This window comes from Convolutriloba macropyga, chromosome 12 (genome assembly GCF_964194025.1).
Source record: "Convolutriloba macropyga chromosome 12, txConMacr16.3, whole genome shotgun sequence".
In the NCBI taxonomy this organism is placed as follows: Eukaryota; Metazoa; Xenacoelomorpha; order Acoela; family Convolutidae; genus Convolutriloba; species Convolutriloba macropyga.
The window spans coordinates 27,686,759-27,705,957 of NC_134479.1; the positions used below are offsets into that span (position 1 = coordinate 27,686,759).

The window sequence follows — 19,199 nt, forward strand, 5'->3', positions numbered from 1 at the left end:
GTTTAGAACGCACTTTGCATGTTTTAAAGAACCAGAAGCTCTTGTAATTTGACAGTGAGGAAATGTGTAGTTAAATTTATTAATTTGTAATTTATTTAAACTGAACCACGCAGACATGCTTTTTCAAACTTATTTGCAGTGAATTGTAAAAAAAAAATCATTGTTTAAATTATATGTTGTTACCCTGAACCCCAAAAATTCAACTACTGAATAACTTCAACTACTGAATACCAATTAATCTGAAACCATTTTAATTCAAAAAATTTCTAAGCTTAGGATAGGATGCATGAGCCAAACTTTCTGGGCAATGAATAACATTCGTGCCATTGGCTATCGAATTTTGTCTTAAGTTTTCAAGAAAGGGTCAAAACAAAGATCCATTGAGTTTGTCTTTAGTTTTCAAAAAGGCCTGAAAACAATGAATCAGCCTTGAAGACAGGAGAAGCTATCAGTTGGAGAGATTATCTATTTCCCTTGACAGGCTTTCGTAGTTACTCTTTTCCGTCGAAATTCATAGACCTGCTACTAGCCTGCTAGCCCATAAGAGAACACTCCAGAGTTGATCTCTATTGACAGAGAACAATCAAGTCTTTGGGGTCTCTGCCCAGAGATATCCCAAGACTTGGGTCACTCTGTGGACCAACATACAACTATATAAGGACATTGGTAAACGGACACAATATATTTTGCGAGTTCGTGAGAGTCTGCTTTTGGCCTTTCGTGCACTTGAAATAGCTCGCGATTAGACGCTTGATTGTTGGTGTATACCCCTGATCAGACCGCTTCAGGCCCCGGGTCGAGGTCTCACCGCCATTGAACGCAAAATCATGTTAGATAAGCGCTGAATGCGGTGGAATTAGTTATATATTAGGCGGTAAATGCCGTGAAAAAAAAACTTTATCGCCTGGTAGCGGTGAAACTACATAAGTTAATCGCTAAACTTAGCGGTGAAATTACATAAATTCACCGCTTTGAAAAAATTTTACAAATTATGTAAGATAAGCGGTGAATGCGATGAAGTTACATAGAGTCACCGCTTAACTTAGTGGTGAACTAACAAAAATTCACCGCTTAGAAAGTTCTTAAAATTGTGTGGGAACAGCAGTGAATGCGGTGAAATTGCACAAATTCACGGCTTAGCTTAGTCGTGAAATAAAATAAATTCACCGCTTAGAAAACGCTTCGAATTGTCTGTTGTTCAACCAAGTAAAGATACATTTATTAAAAGACGCACGGAAAATTTACCCATAAATTACCATACATAATTTTGAAAATTTTAGGCGGTCAATTAATGTGATTTCACAACTAGAGTAAACGGTGAACGTACATAATGTCACCGCATTCACCACATTTCGCCGCCAAAATTTGTAATTTCACCGCATATCTTACAAAAGTTCAACACCTATGTTTTACATAAAAGGAGTGTGAATTTGATTTAAATTTAAAACAAATATGCAAGGTTGTAGTGAGAAGTGGCGCAATGGAAGAAGATGTGGCTGCCTTGTGATAACCTAATATGCCCTATGATGATTAAACGCTATTAATTTCACTTTTGGATTAGTACATCAAAGTGTGATAGGGAAGCCACGAGCAAGTAGTCCACTTTCTACATGTCCATTGTCCATTGGGATTGAGTTTTTCATAAAACGAGATTTTTCACTAAAAGTTGCCTCAGATTTAAAATTCTTACTTTTCAATCACCTTTTTCAATTTTTCTCTTACTTTTTTCTCTTAATCTTACTCTTCAAAGTTCCTTTAACTCCACTTCTTTCATAGTTTAAGCTTTTTACGTAGCTTTCTAGGTTGCTCTCTTATTTACTGTACAGCCCTTAGACTTCCTAACAAGGTTAATTAAAAAATTTTTTAATAGAAAAAAGTTTTCCTGATCTAGCCTCTTGAGAGAACAATTGAAATTTCAGAGCCTCATTGAGGCTGATTCTCAACATGATCCAAAATGACAGACTTTCATCTGAGGCCAGAATGACAGCGGAAGAATCAACGCAAGATGAAACGCGATTTTACTGAAGTGCGGAATAAAAGAAAACGATTCGGAAAAAAAAGAGTCAACCCCGATCAATAAAGTAAGATCTTCACAAATTCAGTTTGCAGGGGCAATTAAGTCGAATTTTTAAGGCGTCAAGATGATGAAAATGAGAGAATTGAAAAAAAAGATTTCATTTTTCAACAAGAGGACCTTGCCTCAAGAGAATGTCTAATGCATTCACTAAATCTAACTCAACCTTTTCCAAATGCTAAAATGAATGCCAGGAACACACTTCCTAAGCCTGAATTAAACCATGGTAAGAAGAAGTAAATGAAGAACTTTTAAATAAAAACGCAATAAATGTCACCAAATTTTCAAGAACAAAAAGTCGAACAAATGGCCAACCACCAAAATTAATACGTGTGATTACGGAAACAAAAGATTAAGCCCACGCAACTCAAAAACATAGCGTCAAAAAAGGCTGGCAGCTATACCGATGTGAAGAAAGCCGAGAACCAGCACATTTCGATGTCTTCGCTGCTCGCAAGATCATAGTGTTAAAAAATGCACTGCGGCAACTGAAAACTCCAAGTGCTGGGGAGAGCTCATGCTGTGGAGAGCTCATCCAAGAACTGTGGTAGCGCTCATGCAACAGTTTATAGTGGCTGTCCAGCATATCAGAACAAATTAGCGGAGGCCTCGAAAAAGATATGAGAATAAATTCTCAGCGGTAGCCAACATTTTCAAACATCAAGCAAACACTGCGCTAACGCCATTAACTGATAAAATTCCTGTTCTAGTAGCTGATGTTTTGAGCAAAATACGAACAGTTTTCAACACTATGTCATAAAATGACATAAGAAATATTCTCTCTATTAGCGCCTCACGTGTCTTCAAAGCGGAAATTGATGGCCAAATTATACATGACAGCACTGAAAGCGCGAATATAGCTCCTGTTATTTCAATACATACAAACAATTTACCAAACAGCCAAATTCTTCCGCAAAAAGGATAGCATCAAAATTTTGCAACGGAATTGTCGCGGACTAAACAACAAAATAACCGATCTGATTTTATTTTCAGCAGAAGAAGACATAGATGTAATTTGAAAGATATAAGAACTGGAAACAAACAACACCTCTCAGCAACTACATAGTTTCGACGGAAAACTGCAGCAACGGTCATCATGACTCTGCTGTCTTAGTGAAGAAGAGCATTGTTATCAAGCGAACAAATCTAGCAGAAAAAGAAACTGATAGCAATGGACGAAACTAAAAACAATAAAACTTTGCCTTAAGTTGCCCTTTTTTGAAGATTTTTGGATACCAACTGCTGACAATTCCCCTGGAAAGCCGCTGTCGACCGCGAAAACATTTTCAAGAAAATTAAAAAGTGTCTTCGTATGTGGCAACTTCATTGCTTCCCACCAAGAACTATAATGCTCCTATGATTCTGAAAATGGAGAAAAACTCCTAAATATTATAAACGAGGGCACTTTTAAACTGCTGAACAACCGTTATCACACCTTTTTGGTCATATGATGCAGAAATATTTCTGATCTGAACTTTTGCAATAAATCACCTTTTAAGCAATTTAACCTTTTTTAGTAGTCGAAGATCTGGGCAGGGATCACAAAATTACAATTACCACAATGAACTTCAATAAAATCAAAAATCGACTACAAAAAATTTAGGGAAAACGCACAAAAATTGTACATATCATCAAATCTCTGGCCTGCGAAGTATCCAAAAATATGAAATAAATCACTTCAGCAGCAGTTTATTTGAACTAATACAAAAATCTTTGGAAGACTCCTGCATCAACGAGAAAGAGTTACCCTTCAGTGCTGAGACATAAAACCTGATTAAACTGAGAAGAAGATGGCAGAGACAGCTCAAAATTGCGGCTGGCGATCACTATACTTATTTAAAACAGAGATAAGTTAAATACAGGACGAAAAAAAAAGATCCGATCAAGGAGGCGATCAAAAGACAGAAAAAGAGCAAAGGTCTTGCAAAATGCGTATGATAAGGGTAGCAAAGGCTTCTGGAAGGCAATAAAAGAACTAACAAAAAAACAATCTCTAACAAAAATCAGTGGATTACTCAAAACTATTCTACAAAGACTGCGTGGCGCACAAAGACAAGGAGAAAAGTGAACTGTTCAGACAGCTGCTAAAAAAATATGAAAATCACGAAACGGAATCATCAATAATTTCTGAACTCTGTGACAACATTGAAAACGAAAACAAAGCAATTATAAATACAAATGAAGACATTGATCAACTTGGCATTGTGGTTAGAACAAATGACTTTGATGAAACATTGAAAGAGTTGAGATAAACATGCCCTGGGTAGACAAAATTTGCTAAAAACTCCTTAATTAATTACCTACGAATGTGAAAGTCTTTGCCTGTCTCCTCATATCTAGCTCCAAAAACCACTCGTATGTTCCAGTTAACTGGAAAGAATCCCAGATAAATATTATATCAAAAAAGACAAAGACCGATCGAAGTCCGAAAACTACCGACTCATTAGTCTTACCAATTGCATAGCCAAAATATGTGAAACTGTGGTGAAAAACATTGTTATGGAATAATGCGAAAACTACAACATATTCGGTGCAGGAAACACCACTGCAACACAGACAACCGCATTAAATTCACTCAGCACGTCAATGAAGCCTTTCAGTGGTCTCAAGTGGTTGGTTTCGTATGCTTAGTTGTCGAAAAAGCGTTCGATGTTGTATGGCACCTAGGATTCGTTCACAAATTAAATTCGATTGGGCTCGATAATTGAGTCATAAGGTGAATAAATCCATTTTTATTGCAAAGGAACGTGTTTGTGAAAATAAACTTCACAGTCAGTGATAGCTTCAACCCGACAGCTGGAGTACATCAAGGAAGCGTAATTTTTCCTACTTTCTTTCTCAGGTACGTCTTTTGTTCGCCTCAATTAAAAGCCCAGATCTCACAGTGCCCTGACGATTTTGCCCTCTACTATAGGTCACGCGGCGCCAAATTAATTCAAAAGCATCTCCAATCATCACTGAACAGTCTAATTGATTGGTGCGACTCACTGAAAATCATAATTAACCCGAATAAATCTTATTACCTGATCTTTAAAAACCCCTCAAAGAAAGAAACTTCTATTGAACTCAACATAAAAAGGAATACCAATTAAGAAGACACAATCGATAAAATTCTTTGGTATGATTTTCACTCCACACAACAAGTGGAATGAACATAGCAAAAGATTTAGTACGGGTTATTTCAACTCTGGAAGCTTAGTAACCTAAACGTGAACGAAGGAGGTCTAATTTTGGTTTAAAAATCGTGGATTAGACAACTATTCCTGTTATCATCTTCTTGCTGGCTGGATGATTAACATGCCCTGATAAAAAAAAACACGCCTTTAGCAAAAATAGCGTAGGTCTAAAAATCGTGTAAGAACAAACGAAAGAACAGACATTTCTTTTCTCTGACTGCAGCTCGAGTCCGGCTCAGTTGCCTCCAACTTTCCCTATTATTTTTTTCCGCTATATTTTTAATATGAAAGGAAACAGAACAATCAGACGTGTTAATAGTATTCGGCCAGCCGCTCTCCTAGTCTATTCGGGGCCACATACAACTCAATCTTTTTCATTCTCCGTCCATCCCATTCAATTGTTTTCATCTGTTCAGAAAGCCGCTCCCCTAATCAATTCGGGGCTGAACAGATCAGAGCTGACATCAAAATCTTTATGCGTAATTATTGACCAAAAGTTGCGCCTTCCTTCGATGCCTCTCATTTCTACTTTACTTATGATTATTTTACTATTTTCCTCAACCCTCTACTGATTTAAAAGAGATCGTCTGCCAGATTAGAATGAACAAAAAATTTCACTTTTGTGCTGCGCGTGGTTTGGTTTCAGTGGTCTTATGCTTTAGGTTAGCTTAGCACTTTTATTCATCAACTTCTTAATTTTGTCACTTTATTATAATGCTTTTTCAAGTCACACACAACGCTTTTCTTTGTTTTTTTTCTCTCTCTAATAATCTTAACCGATCTTTTTTTTCTCGTCAATTTTTTTTCAACAAAAAAGCAGGATTATTTGAAAATAAGGCCACCGATCTAAGCCCCAGCTATAATTGAATCAAGCGGACCGTCATTATACTAGAAAAAAGGCTTAATTTTTGTAGCGCGTACATGAAATTATGTGCTGTCCGCTAATATAACATCAGAAGAGGGAGCTTCGGCTCGAAACCGTTCAAATCAGTTTATCGATTTTCATTTTAAATTCGCGACAACTTGAACATTGTAAGAACGAAGCTTTGAAACGAAAAATCTGCAGCTACCTAAGTCAATTTAGTGCAGCGAACTATCACCTAGAAGAAACAGAACGTCAGCACGAGTGGGTTCAAGTCCCACCGACGCCCATCAAACTTTTAAAATTTTTCCCATCCGGTTTTATATTATTGTTTTTTAATTATCATACTTATCTGAAGAAATTGTCACACTGCTTTTACACAATTTACAGGGGAGGAAGTCTTCTATTACAGATAGATAGAACATTCTTTCTTAACAAAAACTTCTCACACTCAATTTTATAAACCAAATCTCTTCTTACTGTGTATATAACTTCTTTCACCCCTGGTTTTACATAAATTGTATTGTGTATAAGGAAGAAGATGTGGCTGCCCTGCAGTGAGTGAGAGGTTCGAATCTGTGCAAGGACGGTAACTGTAGTGAGAGGTGAAATGTTGACCTACACATATTCACCGCATTCACCGCATTTCACCTCAAAATTAGGTACAAAATTTGCGGTGAAAAAACTAACTTTTCACCGCTTATCTTACGTATTTTTCCGATTTTTTCTAAACCCGGGACAAAAGTGACCTGCTCAGAAAAAGTCCAGATGATGGTCCTGAAGATGGTGCTCTCAGAAGTATTTCACACTATGTAATTTGATCGCACGATGCGGATGTGTGAGCTCGAGGATGGTCTGATCCGAAATTTGTCTTGGTCCCAATTCTGTCTGGCACCTCAACATTGTTCAATTTTGGAGTTATGGCATCAAGGGCCACTGTTATAAAGAAAGCAAGAATGAACAAAAGCTCGGTTATTGAAGACTTCATCTAGGGTATGTGAAAGATCTCACTTTCAGAAGACTTTGTTAAACATTGTTTTATTGACAAAATATCACACAAAGGAAACTAACATATGACCCTTTAATTTGATAAATCAATTTACAGATTGCTTGAATTTAAATTCTAACTTGCAATGAAAATTGGCGAGTTTAAAATTGCAATGAAGTAACACACAAAAATTTTCGTATATTTCTAAATTAAAATAAATAAAAATTAAAATGTACTATTGGAAATAAATAACGACTTTTAGAGCTCCCACTCTATATTGGACTTTAATTTGCATCCGATCGTAAATATTATCAATGCAAATTTCTGTTGCATTTCGCTTTTAACGATTGATTCAGTTTAGAAAATTAATTTCGGACAAAATTTAGTTAGTCCAATATGTATTAATTGATAATATTCACTGGTAAGCCATCGACTCTAACTGGTAATTGAATTCATATAATAACAGAGAAATCACTTTAAATGATTGTTCGCACAATTTAAATCTGAGTCTCTTTTTGAGAAAATAATTTCATCCGATCGATTTGAAATAAAGCGGCCAGTTCAAAATCGATGAAACGTGGAGGCATTAACACTTCGAAATCATCAACATACGTGAACAAAAGAAGCATCATGAATGAATAAAACAACAGAAATTTTGTTACTTGGTTTTTTCTCCAATATCAGCCTGTTGTTGCTGTTGTACTAAAATTGCTGCTGTACTTTAAAAGACACGGAACTCAAACGAAATCTGGCATATTCAACAAATATAACGAAATTTTCAACGTTTCAAACTCAAACTTGGGAAGCCTCAAAGTTTGTCGATTCGCAGTTCTTTCGATGTTCTGATCCACCCGTGAACACGTTGGAGGACTGCTTGCGTAGGTGGTGGTTCGTAGTGTTCGTGTTTGCCTGTGAAAGACCAGCCGGACTTGGCTTTCGTCTGCCGAAGTAGGTCACCATTAACTGTTGCCTGGATAAAAAATATATTCAATCAATTCAAATCGATACTGTATAATGACAGTCTGTTATGGCCCCTGCAAATTGTTAAGATTTCACAACCTTGACTTATACCTAAAGAAAACTTGTTCACACAACGGAATTGATAACTCTGATAAGAAACACAGCAAAGTATAATGCATACTCCATCACCGTTAATAAGCCATAATGGGGGAAGGGGCAATAATAAGTGGGAGCTATAATGGTGAAGACTTCGTGATTCAAAGACTCCGTTTCGCAACAAGGAACTGCTAATTATTGATTTGATTAGAATGCAAAATTAATTGATTTTTGAAAAATATGGATGCAACCTATTTGAACATATTTTATGTGTTTCCCACTGTAGCCCCCCAACTTAATTGTCAGAAAGACAGGGGCCCCCAATTGCCGTAGATACGTAGATATACCTTAATGGGGGTATAACTATGACTTTAGAAAATTTTGGTGCTCAACATCGAGTGCAGAAAATTTAGTAGGTGAATAACACTGTATCAGCCTGGATTAAACTCTACCAGGGTGTCTCGAAGGGCAGGTGCCCGAAATTTTACCTTTGAATGTCTACTTTTCAACCGTTGTTCAACCCATTTGAGTAAACATATCGATAATCAATGCAACATTGTTCTACACGCAGAGGATACTTTAGTGGCTCTCAATGTAGTTCTTAATTGACATAAAACCAGCGAACAAAAACTTTAGACATTCTCTGAATAGACATTCCTGCTAATTTGGTTTTAAGGAAAAAAAGTGAAAAAAATTTATTCGACACATGCTCTATAATTGTTGGTTCTGGAATACTGAACATGAAAATTACAGTGAAATATTTAGGAGCTTTTCTTGACATAAATATCAACTGCCACGAAGAAGTGAAAAAAGTTTCGTGAAGCGTTTGGAATAAGAGCAGTTCATGCAATACAAAGTGTTTTTTTGCTGTTCAAACAGTGCTACAGAGTCATGAAATAACTTCATCCTAGCCAATTCATTTGGATACAATTTCAAATTTCAAACTGTAAAGCAAAAACTGCGGACTCATTAGTTTAGGAAGTATTTAAAACAAATTGAGACTGACAAAACCGACAAAAAGGACGATTATTGACACTGCTTACATCAAAAACCGACAAAACCGATAAAAACTACGCTATTCGACATTTTTACATCCAATACCGTCAATGACGACGAAAACGACGATAATTGACCTTTCCTGCAAAAAAGCTGACGGAATAGACAAAATTCGACAAAGAACGACGCTTCTTGCGTTGATTTCGTCGCAATTTTTCAACCCTTGTTCCGCTGCATATCACGCTAAAAAGGGCCCAATTTTCTTCTTTAGCTAAATTCTGTTGTTTCAATTTTTGTTAAGTCCCTGTGTACATTTATCTGACATAACAGTGCTGACCAACAATATAAGTTTTTTTGCATCATTTTTGTTGATTTAACTGCTTAATTAGTGTATTAAATTGAAACCCTCAGCGTTTTCAACCATCCGTCATATATTTTAAGGAAACAAAACTGTTACTGCTTTATGAAATTGATCACTTTGACATTAAACGGTTCAAAAACTCATGAGGAATTACCGTTTCAAAAACTCATGAGGAATTACAATGAGGAATTACCGTTTCAAAATAAGAAATCTATTCATCATTTTCGGAAACAACCGCTGATTTTTTGAGAGGGAAATCACCTCATCCAAGTTGAGTTTTGGGTGTGTAGGAACGAATACAGAGCTGAAGAAAAATTCCCCGATAAATATATATATATATATATATATATATATATATATATATATGTATATATATATATATATATATATATATATATATATATCGGGGAATTTTTTCTTCAGCTCTGTATTCGTTCCAACACACCCAAAACTGAACTTGGACCACCTGATTTCCCTCTCAAACATCAGCGGTTGTTTGCAAAAATGATGAATATATTTCTTAATTTGAAAGGGTAATGCCTCATTGTTTTGACGAGTTTTTGAACCGTTTTACGTCAAAGTGATCAATTTCAAAAAGCAATAACAGTTTTGTTTTCTTAAAATGTATGAGAGATGGTTGAAAACGCTGAGAGTTTCAGATTAATACACTAATTACGCAGTTCAATCAACGAAAATGGTGCAAAAAAAATTTATATTTTTGGTCAGCACTGTTATGTCAGATTAATGTACACGGGGACTTAACAAAAAGTTAAACAACAGAATCTAGCTAAAGTAGAAAATTGGGCCCTTTTTAGCGTGATATGCAGCGGAACCCGGGTTGATAAATTGCGACGAAATCGACACAAGAAGCGTCGTTCTTTGTCGAATTTTGTCTATTTCGTCGGCTTTTATGCAGTAAAGGTCGATTATCGTCGTTTTCGTCGTAATTGTCGTTGTTTGATGTAAGAAGTTTCAAATTGCGTAGTTTTTGTCGGTATTGTCGGTTTCTGATGTAAGCAGTGTCAATTATCGTCCTTTTGTCTATTTTGTCAATCTCAATTTGTTTTAAATACAAAAGACGTAGAGTAAGCGTAGTGAAGGAGAAGGTGGATAGTAATTTAGGGGTCAAGGGTTCAAATCTCGACAGGGACAGGCATTTTTTAAAGATTTTTAGAACGGCAAAATCTGACAATTTTTTCGTTTACATGCCCACGAAAACCGATCAAAACGATGAAAAAAACGTACGGGCGTTTGATTGGATTCGGCGAAGTAAACCGATGAAAACCGACAATTCTTATGTTTGAATCCAACGAAATTCTCAACACGGAACCACTTTTTTTTCAACAGGTGCTAATTATCATTCAAATTTGTTACAAATCAAATCTCCTCTAAAAATAATTTTTTTCATCTCTGCCTCTGTTCATCAACTCTGTTTTCTACTTACATCCTTGTCTGTTTGATTCCAACACCAATCGATCAAGTGTAAAAAAATTAAGTTTTTGTTTGGTTTAGATTGGTTTTTGTTCGGTGATGCATAACTTTATCCTGCTTTTCCGTCAGTTTTAAATAATAAGTATATTTTGACAACATCGACGAAACTTCTCATCTTACTATTATCTCTTCAATGCATTGATTCAAACCATATTTTTAATTACCAGCATGCACAATTTTCTGACCGCAGAATGAACGAAAAACGGGGAAATATGTAATTTAAAAATTGATAAAAATCAGTTCTTTAAAAATGTTTATTTTCGATCTGTTAGTATGCGTTTTTCTGCTTCATCAAAATTGAATGGTAACAAATTCTCAATTTCAATCATAGAAGAGGTTTGTTTACTTTGACCAAAAGTAAACGCAAGTTACCAAAAAACTGTTCATTTTTTTTCCTTGAATCAAAAGGATGAATTTTAAATTGACTTTCACCTGTGTTTATATCGATACAAAGAATGTGATCTAGAATCAAATTTTTTCAGAAACTTGAACTGAAAAATTTTTAACAGTTCAAATTCACAGCACTGAAATTGGCAAAAAAATTGATATAGTTTCTTCTTCTTAAAATTATTTTTTAAGTTCTGTCTTTTTAAACAAAAAATAAAGCATAAACAAAAGGTATTTGGCAACGAATGATATTGCATTACAGGTACTATTCTGCCTGCTCATGTAACAGGGGCACAGCTACGACCAAATAAATAGCAGAAAATACTTTCTTAGAGGATCGAAAGTTAAATTTTCTACTTTCAATAGTTTTGCATTGGTTAGGTTCGCAGATTATGTTTAATCGTGACTTAATCCTCTGCTCTATTTTGGAAAAATTATAGTTTTTTTCAAAAGAAATTTCACTATTATGCTTTTGCCGCCCATTAAATTTAAAGCTCTTTAAAATCTCGCAGCTTTTGATCGAAATAAAAATATTACGCAAAAAAAATGTTTATGGCGCCTTCCTTCGAATATGATTGGTTGAAATCGCAAAACGAAATGTCAGTACTATCTTCAGGTTATCAGAATAAGTTTTATCCAATAAAAGTTGCTGCCAGCTTTTTAAAATCAAGAATGTTAGGAACAAAGAAATTTAGTTAGCAGAATGGTAGTTCTTATATCGTGCTATAATAGAACTGCCCAGGTTCAGGTCCAGACCCAAATTCTAATCTGATCAGACCCACTTGAGCACACACCCGTGTGTTTCCAGAGGGAAATTAGAGTGTCTGGAAGGCAGTTCGAGAGCACTAAAGTCTAGACCATGGTCTGATCAGAGGTCATTTTGGCCTGGAGAGTCTGATCATAGGCTGCTTCGGGCGCACTTGGTTCTGATCATATGCACTTTAAGCGCACTTGAGTCTGATCAAAAGCAGATGCCAGTGCAATTGGATCTGACCATAACCACTTCGAGCCCCCTTGAGTCTGATCATAGGCAGATTCGAGCGCATTTGGGACTGATCAGAGGCGGCTTCGAGTGCACGAAAGTTTGATCAGATGTCAATTTCAGTTTTTTTTTTCAATTTTTCCAATGATTAGGCGAAGATGACTCTGTCACAAGCCAAAAAAGACATCTGTTCTGACCAGAGACTCATTTGGAGTCCCTTGCCTTCGATCAGAACAATCAAGATAAAAGAGTCTAGCCACTAACAAGTGGTCGTTACCTTTAAAATAGGAATAGAAACTGTGGGTTCAGACGTTTTTTAAATAGCTATCTGAGATCATCTATGCTGCCGGCAAGCTTTAGCTTGCTGTCTTTATCATAATTTCCTGAAAAACCTTCATTCCACAGAACATTTTTATTTTTTGAATTTAATTGACCGCATTTTCTGCTGGAGAGATCAGTTTTTATGAAATGCATATATTATATCGATACTTAAAGTCTTGTGCGTGTTTAACTCTAGTCTCTGATCAGAGGTTACTTGGGTCTAAAAAGTCTGATAATAGTCTGATTTATGTCTGAGCAAGGGCCTAAAATTGAGTCCGGAACATGGTCTGGAGATAGCCAGATCAGAACTCCTTGGAAATTCTGATCAGAGACCTTCTCACTCTGGATAGTCTGATCAGAGATAATATTGCTCTGGAAAGCCTGATCAGAGGTAAGTTCTGTCTGGAAAATCTGATCAGAGGAAAATTTGGGTCCGAACCTCAACCTGGGTGGTGATCACATTAGCGGCAGATAACACTTATAGATACACCCTTGTAGGTCCATTTACATTCTAACCGCACTCTAGATTTATTCAATTATTTACACCAAGGAAAGACCCCAAATAGTCGACCCGCTGATGTAGCAATGCACAGCTATGATCATATAAAATATGATCTGAGAAGAAAAAAAATGTGTTTTCAAATTTGCACTGTGATTTAATTTGATGGGTAGGAAGATTATGTTCCAACTAGCATTAGAAAATAATTTTTGCTAAATTCACAGAATATGAAGCTCATTCTTAAGATTTTTAAAAACTAGCGTAGTTTGAAATTCATAGTTTAAAAATTACCTATATATCTCGGAAGCGAAGCAACATATGATAGGGTTGACGATGCTGTTGCAAATGTATACAATACTGACAATCTGACTAATGAGCTGGTTTGTTTTGAATGAAGCCATGTCTTGGGCAAAAAGGTGGGTTAAATTCCACAGTCTGTGGGGAGAGAGAAGAAGAAGGAATGACAGCATGATCATGAACATCAATCGCGTGACCTGAAACAAAAACTTTTTTTAACATTCTCTAACGACGTCAGTATTTGTACTTACAGTATTATGATAAACGTTTTTATTGTTTAGTGTTAAGCAATTCAAAACGGTGTTCATTGTTTGGTGAAAAATTTACAGGTCGAATTCCACGGTTATCTTGTAACAGCTTGCAAAAGTTTATACTTGCACTTCTGTAAAAAATTTTTGAAATCTTTTCTCCCTCGCGGATTCTATGTGAAATTCAAAGAGACCATCATCTTCATTTTTACCCATGCTCACATAGCCTCGGACAGACCAAAGGTTGATATCCTAGAACTTTCCTCTTATGGATTCCTAATGTCATAGGCGATCAAGTTGTACGAAATTGATAGGAATACAACTTTCCCTTTATCATAACAGAAAGTTCGATGATTACAACCTTATAAAAAGGAATGATCTATGATTACAACTCTGTCATAATATGAAAGTTCTATGACCTCCGCTTTTCATAAAACGACCGCGCATTTTTCATAAATGGAAGTTCTATAATTACAGTCTTTTAATATTCAATAACTATAGCCTGATTGCGACTCCACAGACATTGAATCCACTAGTATAAGGTGTTGTAGCTTTCTTCGGAATATCTCTTATCTAACTCAGGCTACAGGAAATTTTGTTTAATCATGAGGCTGATCATGAGGCAAGACTAAGGAAAAAATAAGAGATTCGGATAGCTTGAAATAACAATGGTCTTTGACATGCCAAAGCAACTAATGAAATCAGAACACATGAAGCTAACAGCACAGTAAACGCGTAAACAAAACAATAGCACATGAAGGGCAAAAGATAGGTGTTAGATAAAACAATGAAATGTTTTAAACCAAGCAAGAAAGGGTTTTGTTCAGATGCCATTAAAATTTTACAAAAGTTTGAACTAACCCCTGATCAATTAAGTTGTAAAGAAACCATGAAAAATTTTCAGTTTCTGTTGAATAATTGTGTTGAAAAAAATTGTTCCTACGAAAATTTGTAAAGGTACTAAAAATAAAAAATTGTGGGTTGACAACAAAATATAACATCTAGCTACCAAGAAACGCCAACAATACCAAAATTTTACGAGATCAAAAGACAAAAAACGATCTGCTCAAATCCAATGCTCTACGTAACAAGCTGCAAAAACAGATCAAAAGAAAAAAGGAGAGGTGTTATCAGCGATTAATAAATGCAGATGGCGAGAAAAACTCGAAATCTTTTTTGATGACATTAGCAGATTAAAAGGCAAAGTTCCAACGCAAAATAGGCTCAATGAAGAAACAGCTGATAAAGTCATAGACTATTTTTCTTCAGTTGGTAAAATCTTAGCATCAAATTGTGAGTCTAAAAAAAGAATATTTCTTAAAGCAGTAGTATCAATGTACAATCAATGAGACTAACCAGGGCCACTTTGCTGGAAGTACGAGAATTAATAAACAAAATGCAAACCAAATATAGCACAGATTGTTTTGAATTGAACGAACAATGTTTTTCTGAAGAAACTTGAATGTGTATTTGGGCCAATACTAACAAAAATAATCAACAAATGTATCGATGAAAGAAATTTTCCGCCATGCTTGAAAGAAGCTATCATTGTAGCAGTACATAAAAAAGGCAATGTCCAGGAACCATCTAACTTCAGACCGACCTCTCTGCTTCCGACTGTTGCAAAAGTCTTTGAAACATACCTGTACAACAAAGTATATAATTTTCTGGACGTTTGTGATCTACTGGTCAAAAATCAAAATGGATTCAGACGACAAAGAGGAACAATTGATGCATTAGCGCATTTTGTTGAAAACGCTAGGGACAATTTAGAAAACCAGCCAAAGAAGGGTTGTTTTTAGATTTGAAAAAACACATTTGACACTATTGATCATAACTTCCTTCTAAGAAAAAATGCTAACATAGGTTTGAGAGGACCAATGCTTGAAATTATGAAATCTTACTTATCTGACAGAAAGCAAATCTTTAGATATGTTGCTGCAAAAAAACAGGTCCGCGAACTGTTACTTTTTGGCGTGACTCAAGGTTCAATTTTAAGAACACTACTTTTCATCATATACGTCAATGACATCAGACAAAAATGCAGTTGCTCCACAATAACCCTCCATGCCGACGATACTGCTCTGCAGCCCCAAAAATGCAAATGAAGGTCTTTCTCAACGTGACATTGACAACGTTGGCCTCTACTTAAGCGATAACAAAATGAAGCTCAATGTTGGAAAAACAATTAATCTAAACTTAGGTGTGAAAACTACGATGAATGATCTAAGACTGAACAACGCAACCCTTAAAAAGAGCAAAGAAGTAAAGTATCTAGGCGTTTTGTTGGACAACAAATTGGATTTCAAAAAACACATAAATAGCGTCGCAGCAAAATGACGAAATTTAAGGGATTGTTCTACAAAATAAGGTTTACATTGAGTATTAATCAATTAGTTTAGTATATAGGTCTTTTGTTCAACCGGTTATACAATATGGAGCACTTAATTACGGAACCGCAAACAAGAAAAGCCTGAAATTTATCAAAGTTAAAATCAAACAAGTTGCGCAAAATATTTTCATAAAACAAAGTCATCAATCAACAGCAAACGATCGGGAAAAATATGGAAAATTCCGGGTGAAAGAGCTACATATTTATTAGCTTTTAAAACTTTTGACCAAAACACTTAGGCGAGAACATTAAAATGAAGTTTTTAACAGGTTTATTGAGGCTTCAGAGCTTTTCAATTTAGATGAGAAAAGAACAACAATTATGAAACTAAAACCTAGCAATCATTTTACTGGTATCAACCCAAAAGAGAATTGAAATACGAATAAGAAAATTGCTAAATTATATACTTAAATTCAACTCAAAATACATTCATTTTATAAAGAGTTGTTGCGGATCCGGAATTAATACACAACATCATACTTTTCAAGAAAGTATTATACAAGGAAATGATATCATAGAACTTTTTTAATAGTTTCTTGGGCAATTGTCTAAAATTCTAATAGTTTTTTTTTAATTTTTTTATTCTTTACAAAATCTCCACTGTTTCCTCACGTATAATTGCTGTCATTCATTCTTTTAAACCTTAAAACAAGCCAATATCAGACCCTACCCCCGACACTCGTTGCTAACAAACTTGAACTGCTTCCCAAAGGCATCACACGACTGGGCTTTTTTGCCTTTTGATGGCCTTTTGAGTATGTATATGTAAACCTCATAGAAGAATGCTGTTATTCTATACATACTTGAGAACAATTTATTATTATTATTCTTATTTTTATTATTATTATTTTTATTATTATTATTATTATTATTATTATTCTTATTATTATTATTATTATTATTATTATTATTATTATTATTATTATTATTATTATTATTATATTTAAAAGTCCAGATTGATCATTAAATATTCTATGGTGCTCGTCTTTGGCTAATGAAGCCAAATTGAAGGATCATTAATTTGTAAAGCAAAAATCAATTCAGGAAAAAATATGATCCATGCGTTGTCAAGAATCTGAATTTTCTGTTAAAGGAGGTTTTTCACTGCATCAAAGATAATAGAAGAAAAAAAATTGATCCGCATTTCAAGAAACAGATTCTTAACGTTTGACAACCAGTCATTTCACATGAAATTCTTTAGAGCAAAAACAAAAATGGAAACTTACATTGACTTAAACCCATGTCGAGACCGGATGGGAAACTTGTAGCAATCTGTCAGATTCTGACAGATAAAAGTTTGTCTGTTCAAAAATGATAATCTTGAAAGATTCAGCCGGAATATGGTTAATCTGGCACAAAAAATGGTTATCTTGCAAGATTGTGATAAACGGGAAAGAGATTTTTCCGGTTGAGCTGTATTTCAATTGGTTATTAACATCTAAGCTGCTGAATTTTTTTTTCAGAAAATTATTTCCAGTTGTCTTGTCAATCATGTAAAGAGCCCACAGAAAAAAAAATCAAAATTGCCTGATACAAAGTTGCTAGATAGGATCGCATACTGAGTTACATTTACAATTTTGTTGTTCTTTGTGAACTTCAAGCTACGTACATGACTTACTTATTGTGCCTCAATGAAATACAAATAATTACAACAAACGTAATTTTTATTACATCAGTTTTTTTAGTTATTTTTTTTTAGTTAAGTATTACGAGAATACATTATAGGCTCAATTAGAATTATGTTGGTTCACAGTGAACTAACATAAAATGATTCCCAACAAAGAATCAGCTTCGAAAATATTCCCAGAAAGTTTTTATATAACAGGAATCTTACAAAAAAATTGATATCTTTTAATCGGACATAAGTTATCTTTTTTTAAAATCTGACAGAAAGACCAAGGCACAAAACTGGTTTTATGGTAGTAATCTGACAGAAAAGTGGTTATCTTGTTGGAATCTGGCAGAAAAATTGTCAAATTGTAGAAATATGGCAGAAAAATGGTTACCTTGTAGGAACCTGCCAGAAATATCTGGCATAAGATGCGTCGTCTTGCAATAATCTGCCAGCTTCCTACAATATAACCATCCATTCTCGACAAGGGAAAATTTGGAAAGAAAAATGTTTTTTGAAATGAAAAAAAGATTTTGTGCATCTGAATTTGATTGAGATATCTTTAAGCGCTTCTACAAACAACGTTAAGTTTTAAATACAGACAGTTAAACAAACATTCGCAGTAAATGTTCAATTAATTTTTTCAAATGATTGCAATAATAAGTAAGAGTATGGGAAATGGTCCTTCCTGAGAGTTTTTATAAATTACAGAAAAATTAAAATTACTCAATTACAAAACAGATGTTGATAAAAAACGCGAAGTGAACAAACAAAGAAAGAGTTTTTGGATATTTACTTCAAAAAATTCAATTTATTGGTTCTATTAGAGTAAAAAAAACAACTTTATTTAATGTCTCATAGACACAACAAATGATAGTGTGTACCAAATTGAATTTTGCGACTGACAATGAGTTGTCGTTAACTAATTGAACAATTATGTTGGTTCACTTGATTTCGTTAAAAAAAACTTTGGTTTTAAATTTTCTTAATAAATTTATTAATTATATTTTTATAGAATTATACATGCATCACTGTTTTTACTGAACCGTTTTACCGTTATTGAAAGCTTTGATTCCGGAAAATTTTTCCCCTACTGTTCCAGTTCTGATTGCAGACTCAATCTTTCAAGAGGTATATGTTATTGTAATTCGATTTTTGCAATGTTTTAATTTTGTGAAAACTACCCGGTTTCACCTAGAAACTCAACATTTTGGACACACTAAATGTAAAAAAAACGTGTAAACGACATGAATGGGTTGTAAGTTTCTTGCAAACATTATCCTGAACTTGGAAAAATTTTAAAGTTAATATGTTAGCATGTAAAATCACAAACGATTTTTGCAAGAAAAGTTCATAGTTAACTTGCAAGCTAAACATCTTTACTGCGCCCGGATTGTTGACTGGCGTTTACAGTCGTACGTTCTGCAACGTTTTCACAGGAACTCTGAGTTCATTTT

At 34.7% G+C, this 19,199-nt stretch overlaps 1 protein-coding gene across 1 annotated transcript in view; it reads right to left on the minus strand.

The window, feature by feature from the left end:
• Window positions 1–7,525: 7,525 nt before the first annotated feature.
• Window positions 7,526–19,199, minus strand: part of LOC142350244 (uncharacterized) — a 43,994-nt gene continuing 32,320 nt past the window's right edge. The window contains exons 4-5 of the mRNA XM_075402018.1: window positions 13,485–13,687; window positions 7,526–8,070 (exon numbers count right to left, since the gene is read on the minus strand). Of these exons, the coding sequence (XP_075258133.1) occupies window positions 7,893–8,070; window positions 13,485–13,687 (381 nt within the window). The 3' untranslated portion in view covers window positions 7,526–7,892. The remainder of the gene's footprint in view (window positions 8,071–13,484; window positions 13,688–19,199) is intronic.